Raw genomic sequence first — 18,775 nt, 5'->3', positions numbered from 1 at the left:
CAGCCCAGCCCCAGCCACGCCACCGGTGAGTGCTGGGGGTGGTACCCCCCTGTCCTCCAAGCCAGCCCCCCCCCCCCCCGTGGGGGGCAGGGGGCTGTGTAGGGCCCCAGAATAGCTAGGGACAGCCCTGCTCACAACCACCCCTTGATCATTCCTGCCTCACTATCACCACTTTCTCAAAAGGGAAATTCACTACCAAAAACTTTATCAGAGTGAAAGTGGCTTAGCACTGCTTCATGTCCTTCCTAGGATACTGAAGTAGGGCTAAACTGAGGCCTCAAAGCTAAGAAATATAGAAACTTCTCCTCCAGCACCTTAATTCTGCCCCGCTGGAGCTGGCAGTAGGCACTGGGACCAAACCAAACCTAACATACCCCTAAGAAAAATCTGTGATTTTCTGTTGTGTGCTGTGTTGTGTCCAACACAATTCTCTACCATCATTCCTCTTGACACACACTCCATGATTCTCACTAGCTGTACTGATTTAGGGATTAGTAGCCGCAAATTTCTAGATTCCTATTTTCTGACGCACATTTGCAGGAGGCCTGAGCAGATGATTTAAAGCAGATGGCCCTTTTACCTCTAAAATATCATATATTAAAGATTTTAAAATATCTGTTGCGTTTCAGGGTTGGTGGAATAACTGCCACTGTGTCCTACAGAGGCAGACATTCCAGTAGATATTTCAATAAGATTGGGGAATACACGTTTGTTTCAATTCATTCAAGCGCTCTTACATGTTCATTGCTCACTAGAATTTCACATCTGCACTGGCACTCTCACTGCCATGCATCCTCTGTTCCATGCTATGGCTCGGGGAGGTCAAGTGGTCTTCTGGCATACATCATAGTGTACTATAAGGCTCAGTCAGGGCTAACTGAAGGTAAGGTGATGTCTCCGAGGAAATGCTTAGGACAATGAACAGGTATTAACATCTGACAAGTCTTTAGTGGTTTGTCTGGAGTCAGTAAAGTGGTCAAGAGTTAGCTAAATCCGACCTACGCATATTTGCTAAACTGGACCTAAACTCAACATATATCCTAGTCAAGAAAAGTTTAAGATTACCCCCCTCTCACACTAACCTTCACTCTCTTTGCTGTGCTCCACAGGCTCAAGAAGGGTACCATCCTCTAATCTCTCACAGGCACCTCTCTCAAAGGTCAGAGTTAAGATTGTATGGGGGTGTGGTAAGACATCACCGTAACTTTTTATTTTCTGGTTTTGAGAGGTTAAGTCTGGCCACTCTCCACATTCTGAAAGGGCACGAGTCAGTGCTCAACAACCTTAACTATGTTAACAATGTATTTGGCAGTGATTTATTATTTGCAATTGTGTGCATGTACACACACACACACACACACACACACACACACACACACACAGCATAAGTGAAAATCCTCAACTGTTTAAAAAAAATTTTTTTTCCGTTCACTATTCAACTACTCAGAGTAACTAACTACAATTTAGTTCTTTCAGATAAATTATTGCATTGTTAACACTAAAGTCAAGCTTCTGCACAACCAACCATATTACTAAAGTCTGTTCAGGAGACACTCAGTATTGGAATAGTAGGTCAAGAAAAAAGGCCCTTAACAGGTCACATGGACAGGCTTTAACATCCAGTCTCACAACATACCGAGTTTCTATCAGTGTTTTACTTTAACTGACATGAATATTCAATGAACAAAAATGTTAAGTTATACTTAGACACTCAGATACCACAATGATGGGAACCACTGTAAAAGCCAGAGTTAGGATTGAAAACCACTTACTTCTTGACTCGTTTCGTCTGTTGTTGTATGGCACTACTTTGCTTGTTTCTGGCTGAGATCTTGAACTATTTTGAGAGCCTGTTCCTTCTTGGCTATCTGGTCTTACATCATCTAAATGAAGTGGTACCCACTTCTGCTTGTTGCCTTAAAAAAGTGAAAAAAAAATATTCTCAACCTTAACTACGGTGCAGCTTGGCATTTCACTATAATTTAGCTGTTTAGAATATATTGTATAATTCATTTTTAAAGGAAGAATTAGTAGCTCTTAAATAATTAACCTAAAATATTTAAACAATAGGAAAGATTTTAATACCAATGCTGTAAGTAAAAATAAAATCAGAAAATAGTAACTTTTCAGTTTTACAGGATATATCTTAAGTAAACCCTGAATCTAATAACTGAAGTGAGTTTGGTCAAGCTTAAAGGAGGAACCGCAAAGGGAGGTTACTTATTGTAACTGGAGGTTCTTTGAGATGAGTGGTCCCTATCTGTATTCCACATGTGGGTATGCATGCAGGCCATGCGCCCAAGTCCAGAACTTCTTCAAAGCAGTGTCTGTTGGCCCGCACACATGCAGTAGTTCTCCTCTTCTTCCCGACCAGGGGCTTAAGGGGCAGTGGGGGTTGACGCCTCTTCAGTTCCACCTCTTACTGCAAATCCAACAGGATCCAAAGCATAGTAGATGGCAGGGGAGGGGGATAGCGGAGTACAGATAGGGACCACACATCTTGAAGAACCTCCGTTACAGTAAGAAACCTCCACTACTTTGAGTGATGGTCCCTGTGAGTATTCCACACATGGGTGATTGGCAAGCAGTATTCTGACTAGAGGCTGGTAAGAGGAAGCTGGTAGCAAAGATGCTTGCAGCACTACTGATCCCACCACTACATCAACAGCTGAGGCATGAACCAGAGCGTAGTGTGTCACAAATGTGTGAATCAAACTCCAGGTGGTCTCTCTGCAGATGTTCTGCAGCGGAATGTCTGACAGAGATAGAGTGAGCTGTGACACCCCCAAGGGGAAGAATGTTTGATATCTTGTAGCACTTTAAGATGCATCCTGAGACCCACTTAGAAATCCTCTGGGATGATATGGCTTGCCCATGCAATATCTGCTATGGCAACAGAGTCTGGGTCATTTCCCAATAGGCTTGTATCTTTGTAGTTAGAACACCAGGGCCTGCCGGACATCAAAGAAGTGAACTCATATCTTCAGAGGAAGCGTGAGGTTTTGGTAAAAATAAAGGTAAGTATTATTTGACTGTTGTGGAACTCAATCTTTGAAGAAACTTGAGTGTAGTCAAAGAGAAATCTTTTCTTTGTGAAACGCTTTAACAGGAAGGTCCACCATGATATCTCTGAGCTCACTGACCCTCCTACCTGAGGTGACAGCTACTAAGAATGCCATCTATGTGGATAGGTGGACATGGCACAAGTCGCTATGGTGTTGAAAGGTGGGCTAGTGAGCTTGGACAGGATGAGGTTAACATGCCATTGAGGGGTAGGTTTAAGCACTGGTGGGAAGGTCCTGATCAGGCCTTTCATGAATCATACTGTAGCTGGGAGAGTAAAGAACACGGAGGAAGGAAGGCACTAATCACTGCTAGGTATACTCCTAAGAAGCCAAAAGAGACCCTGGAAGTCTTTAGGGACAGGATATACTGCAGCCATTCCAGTTCTAGACTCTCTGGAGAACAATGATTTTGTTGCTGAAAAGCGTCTCCATTTAGCCTGATGATAGGTTTTAGTAGACTCTTTTGGACTGTGGTTAAGGATCACCTGAACTGGGGCAGAACAGGAGCATTCTATTTCCAACACCCATCCAAAAACCAGGATGGGAGGTAAGGTGGCATGAGCCCAAACTGGAATGCTTGGTCTTCCCCCTCTCTGGGTTCAGGAGATTCAGGAACAGGCAGATCCTGATTGTTGGGGGGCAGACATCAATAGAAATTCTGTGAACCAAAGCTGTCTGGGCCAGTGGGGTACAAGGAGAATGATGTTGGCTTTGTTGCGATGCATCTTCCCTATGAGTTGCAGAAGCAGCGGAATGGGAGGCAATGCAATCTGAGGCTGTTCATCCAGGACATCAGCAAAGCGTTACCTTGAGAGTCACAATAGGGGGAGCGTTCTGTTCATTTGCGACTCAAAGAGGTCCCATAGCAAAATAACCTGCTGTGTAAAATCTCACTTAGGACTGCATCACGAACCTGCCACTCATGGCCTATCAACAAGATTCTGCTTAATTTGTATGCCAGGGAGTTGTGAAGACCCATAAGATACGTGGCCTGTATCGCAATGCAGTTCCTGACATCCCTTTTCCAAAGTCTGACAACTTCCTGGCAGAATGGATGAGACCTCCCTGTGTGTTTATATAGACCACCATGGTGATCATGTCCAATATTATGTGTATACAGAGTGAGCATATAAGTGAAAGGAAGACCTTGCATGCAATGAGGATCAACCTCAGTTCCAGTAAGTTTATATGTAGTCTGGCTTTTCATAGGGACCTAGTGCCCTAAGCATCCCACCCCAAAAGGGAAGCTTGTCTGTCATACTGGTGGCCCTGGAAGTGGCATTGTTGAAGGTAACTCCCACTATGACCTTTTCTGGGTTTGACCACTAAGACTATGGCTACACTTGCAGATGTAGAGTGCCAAGAGTTAAACCAGCCCTCAGAGACCGCAGCAGGGAAAGCGCTGCCATGTGTTCACTCTGTCAGCTGCAAGCACAGTGGCGTGGCCACATTAGCAGCTCTTGCAATGCCACAGATGCCAAGTGGCTTCAGCGTGTAGCAAGTGACTGCAGCCTGTTTTTCAATGGGAGGGGGTGGGTAGGTCAAGTGTGACAGGGAGTGTGTTGTGTGTATGTGGGGGGAGACACTGTTTTGGGGGGCAGAGAATGTGTCAGCATGTGGTCTTGTAAGTTCAGAGAGCAACAGGGGGAACCCTGACATCAGTTCCCCCCCGGCCTCTCTCTCTCTCTCTCTCACACACGCCTGCCTCTGCAGCTGGACCATTCCTCAGTAATGGTTTGCTTTGTGTCCCAGAGCAGATAAGCATGCCGGCTGTCAGAAACAGAGCTTTGAAAGGGGATATCCGCATGCCTGCAGCAGAGTTCAAAACAATGACGAGAATGGCCACTTGACTTCAAGGGATTATGGGACGTTTCTGGAGGCCAACCACAGCACAGTTATGCAACACTTCATCCACACTGACACCCCAGCATTTCAGCCAAGGCACAGCGAGCTCTGTGCTTCTGTGGAGGTGGACTACCAGAGGTGCTCCAGCCGCGGACTCAAGGTGCCTTGCCAGTGTGGACACCTCAGGCGCCCAGAGCTGATTTAATGTGATCCAACTTCCAAGTGTAGCCAAGCGCTTAGTTAGGGAGGTGACAACTCTAACGGGAACTACCACCTTGGAGTTGATGTGGTCCTTGATGGTTGATAGATCAAGTGGAGCCAAGCCTGCAGGCACTGCAAGTGAAGTCTGGCAAAAGGAGTCACACAGGTGCACGTGGGGGCCTAAAAGTGAAAGGCACCTTGTGTACTGTGGCTCATGTTCTGTGGATGATGTGTGACATCAAGTTGCTCATTGCATGAAACCTTTTGTGAACACTTTCATGGAAACAATCCAAATTTTGCCCCTATAAAAAGTTTATTGACTGGTGGGTAACAAAACAGACTTTTCTTCATTGAGAAATGCTTGGGCATTTAACACTTGTATGAAAAACCCTGTCACCAACCTGATGAAATCAGAGGAAGTAGTGACCACCTTGTCCAGTGAAGAAGCACCCAGTGAAACCATCGGATCCAGTTCCACCTCTTCCCTCCTTGTACACTGATGGAACCAGCTTGTGAGAGGAAGAGGCGTGCTATAACTTGAGAGGGGTCCAGATGCCTGCCATAAGGATCCAATGAACCCCAATAAGACTCGAAAGAGGGATCAATCAGTTGCGGGGAACTCCCAAGAAAACCACTACCAGCGGTCCCTGGGGGGCATATCCAGTGGAACAGCAAATGTAACCCCTCGACTGTCTATTGGGGCTCAACTGCCTCCATGGAAATACCCATGTGGCCATCTCCTCTGATTCATCTCAGTTCGAAAATTGCTCCATCGGTAGCAGCAGTGCTGTCGGTGCCGGGGCACTCCTTCCAGAAGGCTGGAGGTGAGACAGCTTCTCCGACAGTTATGTACCTGCCTCCTCTGGATAAGGACATCCCTCAGGAGGGCCAGGCCAGAAAGAAGTGGAGACCATGGATAAGGAAGGAATATATCCTCTGGTGTTACAAAAGTCCTGGTATGCTCTCATGCCTGAGGGGTTCCCACAGTTAAAACGGACAGATCCAGTGCATCTGCAGCAAATGGACAGTCTTTACATGGATGAGGCAGTACTGACAATGGGTCCAGACCATCACTTGTAGACAAAACCAGCGAACATCTATCCTGATGATTCACAGGACCATAACCAGGGTGGGGCGAACCCAGGGTGCAAACCCGGGGGGTGGGGGGAGAGGGAGGGGGAGAAACGTGCAGAAGAGTAGAAAAATGGGGTGGACAAATAAACGATAGGAGGTAGAGCCCTACAGCAGGACTGGGATCCCACAGGACCCACTGCCACAGTAGCAGGAGTAGGATAATTTTTTTTTTTAAATCAAAAATGCTGTAACAGGTGGGAGTGGGAATTGTGGGGTGGGAGGGGATCAGGATTAAAAAAAAATAGTCCTCCTGCACCACAAACAACATGAAATGCTCTGGCCAGCAGCCACTGCTCTCTGGCTGCCCAGCTTTGAAGGTAGCGCCGCTGCCAGCAGCAGTGCAGACGTAAGAGTGGCAATACTTAATACTGCAGGGTAGGCAGCATGACTGGGATCCTGCAGAACCTGCTGGCATAACAGCAGGTGCAAGATAAAAATTCAACAAACAATGCAGGAGCAGGTGGGAATGGGTACCGCAGGGTGGGACTGAATTAAAAAAATAGTCCCTCACAGGTCTCTAGTAAGGGGTGGAAATATGCTTGCTCGCCCCAGGTGCTAAAATGCCTACTTACTGCACTGATGATTTGGCATCAAGGTGACAAATGCAGTTTGTTTTTTTTTTTTTTTTTACACACATCTTGCCCTCCAATCAGGTGGTCTTCATCGGAGCCTGTTCCTTAGGTTCCGTATGTGACGTTTCACCGCACCTGCACAGGCTCAGAGGAAATGTGCTTCTTATGGATGGTCCTCAATAGGGATTTGTCCTTGCTCCCATGAGAGCGCCCTACAAAGATGGGCTTAGATGGTGAGAGCTCCACTCCAAGGCACATGCTTGGAGAGATACTGCTGGTCAATTGAGGGGTCTGATGTACATAGGGGTCCCGATGGCCCATATCAGAGAGAGACGTCATAGTATTCTCCATCAGGGCTTCCATAGGCAAAGCTCCTGGGCAGGAAAGAGCAACAGATACTGCACTTTGCAGAGATATGCACCTCACCCTGACAGTACAGGCTACATTGATATTTGTGACTGATGGAGAAGATCAATGGCAGGAGATGCAATTCTTGAATCCCAGGACCCTGGGCATAGTCCCAGAGCTGGGGAAAGGCTTCCCAACTGGGGAGAAAAGTACTCTATACATTTTAACTAACTTAAGAATTCAACTATTTACAATTTTTTTTTTGATAAGTTATGCAATGAAAACAAGGACAATTGTAACTCAGGCCATGCATCAGGAAGGAACTACAGAAGCATCGACCCACACTGCCTCCTATACCCTTGGTCAGGAACATGAGGTACGCTACTGTACATATGTGGGCCAACAGATGCTGCTTTCAAGTATTTCCAGACTTAGATGCATGGCACGCATGCATACCTGTGTGTGGAATATACACAGGGACCATCATTAGAAGAAGAACGTGGGACACTTTCATAACAGAAAGAAAATACCTTAGTTCCAAGCGATGGAGATTTATGTTCCTGACAACGTTAAGTTGTGGTATGCTAAAGTATAACAAACACTAAGATGAAGCATATAAGAAAAATATCTTAATAGCAAAAGGGTAAAAAGATTCATAACGCTATCTAGCTCAGGGGTAGGCAAACTTTTTGGCTGGAGGGCCACTTCAGAGTTGTGAAACTGTATAGAGGGCCGGTTAGGGAAGGCTGTGCCTCCCCGAACAGCCTGGCCTCCGCCTCCTACCACTTCCCATCGCCTGACTGTCCCCCTCATGACCCCCAACCCATCCAACCCCCTCTGCTCCTTGTCCCCTGACAGCCCCTTCTGGGACCCCCGCCCCTAACTGCCCCCCTGGGACCCAACCCCCTATCCAACACCCCCCCCCCCCCCCGCTCCCTGTCCCGAGTACCCCCCCGACCCCTATCCACACTCCTGCCAGGCCTCCTGGGACCCCACCCCCTATCCAACCCCCAACTGCTCCCTGTCCCTTGAGTGCCCCGAGCCCTATCCACACCCCCACCCGACAGTCCCACCCCCCCCCCGGGACTCCCATGCCTATCCAACCCCCCCTGCTCCCCGTTTCCTGACTACCCCCCCCTCAGAACCTCCCGCCTCATCCAACCGCCCCCTGCTCCCCGTCCCCTGCCTCTTATCCAACCCCCCTGCTCCCCACCCCCTTACCATGCTGCTCAGAGCAGCAGGAGCTTGCAGCCCTGCTGGAGCCAGCCACACCGCCCAGGAGGAGCGGCAGGCCAGAGCGCTGGCGTCGCTGCGGGGGAGGGGCCGGGAGCTCGCCTCCCCGGCTGGGAGCTCAGGGACTGGGCCGGACGGTCCCGCAGGCCGGATGTGGCCTGCGGGCCATAGTTTGCCCACCTCTGATCTAGCTCTTTAACCATAACATCTGCTATTCTGCAGTTGGTTGGGAGGTGGCAGAGGCACCTTAAGTCTTATGCAAAAAAAAAAAAAAAAAAAAAAAGCAATACGGATCATGAATAAAAAATATCAGGTAACATATGAATCAGATAATTCAGATTTAAGTTCTTCAGACTTCCGATGGAATATATATTTTAAAGTTGACAAATATTTTTTTGCATCAACACAAGGCTAGAAGATTCACCATTATCATTACAAAAAATAACAGTTTCGTGCGATAGAACACCAAGACCTTTTACCCTATAGTGGAGACTTCTGTTTTAACAAGTCTTGTTTTTGTCAGTTTTTTAGGTATAAATGATACCAAACTGTGTTCCAAAGCATAAGATTCTCTGTTAATAGAACACAAATTTTGTTCTTGCCTGGCATATTCTATAAAAAGAGCCAAGAATACGACGTGTTATTCACTAATAAAAACTCAGCTGTCTTTGGAATTTCCAGTTTTGTGCATTATCCACTATTTGCAACTCTAGATCAATATTTTTAGAAAGTGTTCTCCAATTTTTGGATATATTTGCCTTAAATACCAGTATACAACCTATCCAGAACTTCTTAAAGCTGAAGGCTTATAGATCTCAAGTTATTTTCCAACTTCAGACTTATAGTTCTCATTATTTGTGCTGTCCCACAAACTGATCTAAGTGTATGGGTTATACTTTATCCATCTGAGTTTTTAAAATGTGTCTTTGCAAGATACATACAATACAGTATCCATTTTATTTTCCATATTTTACTGTGAAGAAAATACTGTTTTAAATCCAAAAATCTCAAGTGGCCCCTCCTAAACTAGCTTGTCCAGATTTAGACAGAAGCGGAATCAATAGATTTAGCAAAACTTCTTTCTGTAAACAGCTCTCAGGAAGGACAGTAGACCATGGAGCACTCTCTTACAAGTTTACTCTTCTTTGACAAGTCATGGGCACCAATGATACTGCCAAGAATGACCTTAAGTGGGACACTGCAGACTACATGGCTCTGGGAAGAAGGATAAAGGAGTTTGAGGCGCAAGTTATGTTCTCGTCCATCCTCCCTGTTGAAGGAAAAGGCCCAGGTAGGTACCGTCGAATTGTGGAGGTAAATGCGTGGTTACGCAGGTGGTGTCGGAGAGAGGGCTTTGGATTCCTTGACCATGGGATGTTGTGCTGGGAAGAAGGATTGCTAGGAAGAGATGGGATCCACCTAACTAACAGAGGCAAGAGTATCTTTGCAGGCAGGCTGCTAACCTAGTGAGGAGGGCTTTAAACTAGGTTCACCAGGGGGACAGTGACCTAAGCCCTGAGGTAAGTGGGGAAGTGGGATACCGGGAGGAAACACAAGGAGGAAGGTGCGGGGGGGGGGGGAGAACGCTCCTGATTCATACTGAGAAAGCAGGGCAATCGGCTAGTTATCTTAGGTGCATGTACACGAACGCAAGAAGCCTGGGAAACAAGCAGGAAGAAATGGAAGTCCTGGCACAGTCAAAGAACTACGATGTGATTGCAACAACAGAGACTTGGTGGGGTAGCTCACATGACTGGAACACTGTCATGGACGGGTATAAACTGTTCAGGAAGGATAGGCAGGAGAGGAAAGGTAGAGGAGTTGCATTGTAGGTAAGAGAGCGGTATGATTGCTCAGAGCTCCAGTATGAAACTGGAGAAAAGCCTGTTGAGAGCCTTTGGGTTAAGTTTAGAAGCAAGAGCAACAAGATGTCATGGTGGGTGTGTGCTATAGACCAGTGCTACTCAAAGTGGTGGTCCGCGGACTGGTGCCGGTCCGCAAGCCATCAGCTGCCAGTCTGCACGCATATTGGGAAAAAAAATTGCCGGTCCCCCAGATCAGATAGCTTGAGAAGCACTGGTATAGACCACCGGACCAGGAGGATGAGGTAGACAAGGCTTTCTTCAGATAATTAACTGAAGTTTCCAGAACACAGGCCCTGGTTCTAATGGGGGACTTCAATCACCCTGACATCTCCTGGGAGAGCAATGCAGCAGTGCACAGACAACCCAGGAAGTTTTTGGAGAGCGTTAGGGACAACTTCCTGGTGCAACTACTGGAGGAACCAATCAGGGGCCATTCTCCTCTTGACCTGCTGCTTACAAACAGGGAAGAATTGGTAGGGGAAGCAGAAGTAGGTGGTAATCTGGGCAGCAGTGACCATGAGTTGGTTGAGTTCAGGATCCTCACAAAAGGAAGAAAGGAGACTAGCAAAATATGGACCCTGGACTTCAGAAAAGCAGACTGACTCCCTTAGGGAACTGATGGGTAGGATCCCCTGGGAGGCTAATATGAGGGGGAAAGGAGTCCAGGAAAGCTGGCTATATTTTAAAGAAGCCTTATTGAGGGCGCAAGAACAAACCATCCCGATGTGCAGAAAGAATAGCAAATATGGCAGGAGGCAGCTTGGCTTAACAATCAAATCTTCAGTGAGCTTAAACACAAAAAGGAAGCTTACAAGAAGTGGAAACTTGGTCAGATGACTACGGAGGCGTATAAAAATATTACTTGGACATGCAGGGGTGTAATCAGGAAGGCCAAAACGCAACTGCAGTTGCAGGTAGCAAGGGATGTGAAGGGTAACAAGAAGGGTTTCTACAGGTATGTTAGCAACAAAAAAAAGGTCAGGGAAAGTGTGGGACCCTTAATGAATGGAGGAGGCAACCTAGTGACAGATGATGTGGAAAAAGCTGAAGTACTCAATGCTTTTTTTGCCTAGGTCTTCACGGACAAGGTCAGCACCCACACTGCTGTCCTGGGCAACACAGTATAGCGAGGAGGTCAGCAGCCCTCAGTGGTGAAAGAACAGCTTAAGGACTATTTAGAAAATCTGGACATGCACAAGTCCATGGCTCCAGATCTAATGCATCCGAGGGTGCCGAGGGAATTGGCTGATGTGATTGCAGAGCCATCGGTCATTATCTTTGAAAACCCGTGGCAATCAGAGGAGTTCCCGGATGATTGGAAAAAGGCAAATACAGTGCCCATCTTTAAAAAAACGGAAGAAGGAGAACCTAGGGAACTACAAACCAGTCAGCCTCACCTCAGTCCCTGGAAAAATCATGGAGCAGGTCCTCAAGGAAACCATTTTGAAGGACTTGAAGGAGAAGGAGGTGATCAGGAACAGTCAACATGGATTCACCAAGGACAAGTCATGCGTGACCAACCTGACTGCCTTCTATGATGAGATAACTGGCTCTGTGGATATGGAGAAAGCGGTGGACGTGATATATCTTGACTTTTACATAGCTTTTGATACGGTCTCCCACAGTATTCTTGCCAGCAAGTTAAAAAAGTATGGCTTGGATGAATGGACTATAGGGTGGCTAGAAAGCTGGCTAGATAGTCGGGCTCAATGGGTTGTGATCAACGGCTCGATGTCTAGTCAGCAGCCGCTATCAAGTGGAGTGCCCCAGGCGTCAGTCCTGGGGCCGGTTTTGTTCATCATCTTTATTAATGATCTGGATGATGGGATAGATTGCACCCTCAGCAAGTTCTCAGATGACACTAAGCTGTGGGGAGGTAGATAAGCTGGGGGGTAGGGATAGGGTCCAGAGTGACCTAGACAAATTGGAGGATTGGGCCAAAAAAAATCAAATGAGTTTCAACAAGGACAAATGCAGAGTCCTGCACTTAGGAAGGAAGAATCCCATGCACCGCTACAGGCTGGGGACGACTGGCTAAGCAGCAGTTCTGCAGAAAAGGACCTGGGGATTACAGTGGATGAGAAGCTGGATATGAGTCAGCAGTGTGCCCTTGTTGCCAAATTGCTAATGGCATATTGGGCTGCATTAGTAGGAGCATTGCCAGCAGATCGAGGAAAGTGATTATTCTCCTCTATTCGGCACTGGTGAGGCCATATCTGGAGTATCGTGTCCATTTTTGGGCCCCCCACTACAGAAAGGATGTGGACAAATTGGAGAGAGTTCAGCAGAGAGCAATGAAAATAATCAGGGGATTGGGGCATATGACTTATGAGGAGAGGCTGAGGAAACTGGGCTGCTTCAGTCTGCAGAAGAAGAGTGAGGGGGGATTTGGTAGCAGCCTTCAACTACCCGAAGCGGGGTTCCAAAAAGGATGGAGCTAGGCTGTTCTCAGTGGTGGCAGATGACAGAACAAGGAGTAATGGTCTCAAGTTGCAGTGGGGGAGGTCTAGGTTGGATATTAGGAAACACTATTTCACTAGGAGGGTGGTGAAACATTGGAATGGGTTACCTAGGGAGGTGGTGGAATCTCCATCCTTAGGAGGTTTTTAAGGCCCAGCTTGACAAAGCCCTGGCTGGGATGATTTAGTTGGTGTTGGCCCTGCTTTGAGCAGGGGGTTGGACTAGATGACCTCCTGAAGTCTCTTCCAACCCTAATTTTCTATTTTATGACACCTCAAAAATGACAAGGGCAGGGGGGAAAGTAGTTTTAAAACTTTACACTGCAAACAATGTATCCAGTCTCATGCACATACTGAAAGGTGAAAATAGAAAAGCATAAAGCATGTCAAGTCACTCACCTTCCTATCATCTGGAAGGTTTATTATCGAAAAATTTTAGTAATGCAATAAATCAGAATTGTTATAATTTTGCGTAGTGCCTAGGCCAACCTTTTTTCCTTTGATTGTTACACTGAGCCTCATCTTCACTGACATTTTCTCCAGGACCCTCTGGCTTTGCTTGCAGGTTCTCAATTTCAGTGGTAGCTCTCTTTTCAGTTTTCTCCTCCTTTTCTTTTTTATTTAGTGGCTTTTTATTCTGATGATTTATGGTTTTGCACTGCAAGACATATTGCTAAATATTTAACATGATTTTATGGATTCTGACTGCATAAAATACATTTAAAGCAAGTTTCTGTACTTATTAACATGACTTAAGATAAGTGGTTCTCAATCTTTGAGCATGATAAGCGCCAAAGTTATGAGTTGTGTAAATTATAAAAAATTATTATTATAAGGGAGTCCTCAGACTTATGATGCCTGACTTACATTGGATGCCACTTACAATGCTTTTCAATTGACTGCCCGCTTCACCCCTACGACATTTGTTTCGCCCTTACGACAAAAGCTGGCAGGGAGAACAGAACACATCACATGTGAGCCTCAGCCAATCATGGATTTCACTGTTCAAGCTTTCTGATTGGCTGAGCCTTGGGCTGGGAGCCAATCAGAAACAAGCTACCCTGGCCGTGGAAGCCAATCAGACAAGCAACTGCAAGGGACCCCCTTCCAGCTTCATTCATTATAACGCAACCATGAAGTTATTTACAAGCAATTCTGTTAAAAGCAAGCCCAATTCCGAGTAGTATGGTGCCTGCATTCTGAGCAGCCACCTGTCTGCCCAGCCAGCCCAGCTGCTCCAGAGAAGACTCCAGGGAAACTTGCAGCCCAGACTTCAGAGAAGCCCCCAGCCAAGAGCCCTCCAAAAAGTTCTGGAAAGTCAAAGCATATGTGATTTTGTGTGTTTATTTGAATGCTGTTTACCAAGAAACTACACTGATGTTGCTACATTAGTCATCTATAATTCATTTAGTTCAAAAATCTGGGTTATTGTGGTGAAAACAGTGCATCAAGCCTTGCTTCAGGAATAACCGCCCCTTTATACCATTGATTCCTATGGGAAAACCAGTTTCGACTTACAATGTTTCAACTTACAACGCAATTCTGAGGAACAAATTGTGTCGTAAGTCCGAGGACTCCCTGTATTATTAAACAGATTCTAAGTTTTCATTTTAAAAATGTTTCCAAGTCTTCCTGGTTACAAAAATTAATTTTAGAATGCAAACAGTTATAACAATTAGATGTACTAAATATGTAACACTGCAGAATGTACAATTATGGTATTTTCAACAACAATGTATAAATGATATCTTGTTAAAGTGAAATTATCTACATTATAGCAAAACATAAGAATGGGAAGTTACTTATCTTATTGTATTCAAAATGTGTGGTCCCTATCTGTATTCCACTGTGGGTAAGAATGTGGACCACACGCCTGAGACCAGAGAATTCTTGCAAGCAGTGTCTGTTGGCCCATGCTTTCACCTCTGCTCTCCTCATGCTCCACTGTGAGGATATAAGGAGTGAAGTGGACTGACCACCTCCAGTTTCTTCTGTACTGTGAATCTTGTCATGATCCAAAGCAGAAGGAAAGGAAGGTGGGTAATGGAATACAGCTAGGGACTACACATCTCCAAGAATTCCACTTACAATAAGATAAGTAACTTCCCTTTCTTCAAATGCTGGTGCTTATGTGTATTCCACTGTAGGTGACTGAAACAGTACTCAAAGGAGGAGGGCGCAAGAATGCAGGCGATATAACTGCTTATAGAAATGCTGTCCCAAAGGATGTGTCAGAGTGTCTTGGACCAAGGAATAATGTCTCCTGAATGGGTGGATACATCTCCACACAGCTACCCTGCAGCTATCAAGCTGGGACACCTCATGAAGTGATACTACAGAGGTTGCTTGTGCCGTTGTAGAGTGAGCCCTTACCCTGTGAGGTGAATGAATCTGTGCCAAGGATACAGTCATAGATCCACTTATATTCTTTGAAAGGATATAGCTTGTTCTCATACTTGTTCTGCTATGGCAACCAACAGTCTAGATAATTTTCTGATCCGTTTCATTTTCTGTGGGTAAAATGCCAATACTCACCAAACATAAGGGAATAGTCTTCTTGTCTGAGGCATGGGGCTTCAGGGGGGAAAAAAAAAGCACAGGTAAGTGAATTGACTGGTTTATGTGAAATTACAAAAAAGTCTCTTAGGAATGAATTTCAGGTGTAATTGTAGTGAGACTTGGTCCTTATGGACTATTATGTATAGTGCATCGGTTATTAGGGCCCCAAATTCACCTACTCTTCCGGCTGAAGTGATGGCAGTGAGGAACATGACCTCCTCTGACAGGCAAGACATGGAACACATGATTAGTGGTTCAAAGGGGGATTTAGAAGATCTCAGTGAAGGGTTGGTGACTTTACTGCAAAGTTCCTGAACAGATCCTTCAAAAGAGTAGACTGTGTAAAACGTCCATTGGCAGGAGACACGCTGATATGCAGCCAGATGAACCTGTAGCGAGCTAAGGGAAAGGCCCATTTCTGTTAAGAGTAAGAAGATATTCCTGCCATTTTGTACTAACTGCTGTCTCTGGAAATACATGGTTTTGCTGGGCCCGGATAGAGAAACATTTCCACTTGGCTAGGAAACATTTTCTGATGGAGTCCTTTCTGCTATTTTTAAGAATAGTTTCCAAAGCTTCAGGGTGGGACCATTCTAGGCTTGATGCTCTCCAAATACCAAGCTGTGAGAAGAAGAGCATCTGGGTTGGGATACCTGATGCTGCCATTCTCTTGGGTCAAGATGTCTGGGATGGTCGGAATGCTGATAGGTTGTCAGGATGACATTTGTAGGAGACTTGGCAACCAGAACGGTCTGGGCTGTTTGGGGGTGATGAGGATGTCTCGTGCCCTGTCCAGTCAAATCTTACGAAGAACCTGAGATAATAGAGGGATGACAAGGAAGAAATAGCTCAAGTGATCTGACTAAGGTAGTAGGAGACCATCGCCTCTGGCGTACTGTCTTTCAGCTCCCCTGGAGCAATATATGTTCCCGATTCCTGTATGCCTGGGGGCCAACAGATCCAAAGTGGGGGTTCTCCACTGATGGAAGATCCTGTTTACCACTAAATCATGTAGTTCACATTTCTGATGGGTGGCAAAATGCGGGCTGTTTGCCAGTGAATTTTGGGCTCCCGGGAGGTACACTGCCAATAGGATGCCATAAGCTGATCACTTATATAAACAAGGGGGATGGATCTCACCCCTCCATGCTTGTGACAGACAAACAAAACAGAACAAACAAAGTCTGACATTATCAGGACATTCTGGGATTGTATGAGTGGTAGGAATGCTTTGCAAGGTTCTCATACAGGTCTCCATTGTACAAGTTGTGTGTGGATTCTGGCTTCCTTAGGCATCCAAGTGCCTTATGCTGTATGATTGTCCATGTGGGCTCCCCAGCCTATCAGGTAGACATCTGTAATTATCATCTTGTCAGATGTGCAGGACAGAAAGAGAACGCCATGCACATATGTACAGGGTCCCTCCCCATTTCAGTGAGACTCTCAACTCAGTGGGGATGGTCACTAAGGTGTTCATGTTGTGCTTGCTCTGTTGTATATAGTGTTCAGAGCCAAGCTTGTAGGCAATGGAGTTGGAGTCTGTCAAATGGCATCACATAAGTACATGATGTCATCTGCTTCAGAAGAGTGAGGCATATCTGAACTAATGATCAAGGGCTTTGCATAGCTAGATCTGAATGCCCATGTAGTGAAATCGGTCCTTAAAAAGATCAGCCTTTGCCCTGATTGAATCCATGGTAGCTCCTATATATTCTATGCTCTGTGTTGCAGTCAGGGTAGACTTCATATTTATGCAGATTCCCAGGGATGCTAGAAGGTTGAATAGCAACGAGGTTGGCATTAAGACTTCCAGGCAAGAGCTGCCCATCAGAAGCAAATTGTGCAAGCACGGTGGAGTTGCCTCATCTGAGCTACTACTACTGAGAACACTTTTGGGAGGACTCTGGGAGGTGTGGCTAACCCAACAGGAAATACCCTGAATTGATAGTGCTGGAGGCCTACCACAACCTGAGGAATCATCTGTGGAGTGAATAGCCAAATGAAAGCACATCTTTCACATCAAGAGCTGTGAGCCATGTGTCCTTTTCTGGGGATGGTGTTATTGATGCCATTGTACTGTTGTGATAATTGGGTCTATAAATTTACCTTAATTGGGAGCTCAAGAGTTAAAAAAAATGAACGCTCATAAGATGCCACAACAACCTACAAATGTTGATGTCAAAATTTATGAAAGGGAGACAAAGCCTGAATTAGTCCAAACAAAAAGACCTACTGATGTAACACGAGGACTGTGTTAAGATCATGCTTGGTAAATACGAGAAATCTGTGAACCAAAATTGGTGTGTCCGAAACCAGGCTTAACTAGTACATAAAATAATGACAGGATGGACTATTCCCCAACCTTTCTCTGTGTGGGTCCTTAAAGAGACTGAAATACTGGCTCCTGGAGCCAGCTTTATCATTCTGACTGCCACTCCCACCATCTTGTGGGACGCTGGACCTTCTTCATCCCGATCCTGAAAGATGACCAGACTGGGCCAAAGGGAGGGAGCCAGATGACATTGCAACCTTCACTAGCTCTGGCTGAATCTCAACCACCATGTGGGACAAAATCGGATTAGACTGTAACAGCAATAGCAGCAGCTGTAACCCATAACTAATTTCTCCTTTCCTCAAAAGGACAGTTATTTGATACCATTTTTATACCATCTAAGTAACTGTCACACAAGCAGTTTCTCCCAAGTCTTCAGATAAAGGGAAAGGAAACAAGGGATGTTTTTAAAATGAAAGCCTTACTTATATTGCAAATATTTTTTCTTTATCCTTTTGTAAAAGGTGCAAAGGATTTTTAATGGTGTTTGTGCAATAGTGCTAAGCAAGCTCAGAGCTCTGAACCTGAGCCTTATTTAAACACTGTTTAAATGTTGAGCAGTGGCTGGATTAACACCTTTAGCCCATATATTCCATCTAAATCAATATAATGGTACCCATATGGGATTTCAGTTTGCAAAAAAAAAAAAATGTTGAATTAATGCAGCTCGAGAATGAGTCTCCAGCCTCCTTTCTTCTTGGGAACTAGGAAATATTTCCCCAATGTTGAGGGGGTACCTGCTCTATTGCTCTCTACTGGAGAAGAGATTCAAATTCTTGGAGGATCCCCTCATGAGAGAAGTCCTTGAAAAGGGATGAGGAAGAAAGTTTTGGAGGTGGGGAGAGAAACGATGGTATAGCTAGAATGGGTAATATCCAGCACCTACTTGTCTGTTATCAACCTCCAATTGTGACAAGTTCTCTAAACATTGCCCAAAGTGTATCTTGGTGCTGGGTGAAGATGGCATCAATATTGGTTCGCAGCCCTCGATGGTCTTGTCAAAAATATCTCTTGGTTGGGTAGCTGCAGTTGAAGTGGAAGATGCAGCATTGTGACAGTCTGTACCCTTATGTTCACCTCTTCTGCGAGGTTATGATAAGTTTTGTACAGAGCATGCTTTGTGAGGTATCATTTGAAAACTCATAATTTGCTGCTCATTATT

At 45.5% G+C, this 18,775-nt stretch overlaps 1 protein-coding gene across 2 annotated transcripts in view; it reads right to left on the bottom strand.

The window, feature by feature from the left end:
• The window catches only part of LARP1B (La ribonucleoprotein 1B), a 97,913-nt gene that overhangs the window by 52,947 nt on the left and 26,191 nt on the right, over positions 1 to 18,775 (bottom strand). For both annotated transcript variants that reach the window (XM_074950842.1, XM_074950843.1), the window contains exons 4-5: positions 13,212 to 13,380; positions 1,773 to 1,916 (exon numbers count right to left, since the gene is read on the bottom strand). In XM_074950842.1, coding sequence (XP_074806943.1) covers positions 1,773 to 1,916; positions 13,212 to 13,380 — 313 coding nt within the window. The remainder of the gene's footprint in view (positions 1 to 1,772; positions 1,917 to 13,211; positions 13,381 to 18,775) is intronic.

The sequence above is a fragment of the Natator depressus genome, chromosome 4, assembly GCF_965152275.1.
Source record: "Natator depressus isolate rNatDep1 chromosome 4, rNatDep2.hap1, whole genome shotgun sequence".
NCBI lineage: Eukaryota > Metazoa > Chordata > Testudines > Cheloniidae > Natator > Natator depressus.
The sequence above is the reverse complement of the archived record's forward strand: the minus strand, read 5'-3'. Positions and strand labels throughout refer to the sequence as shown.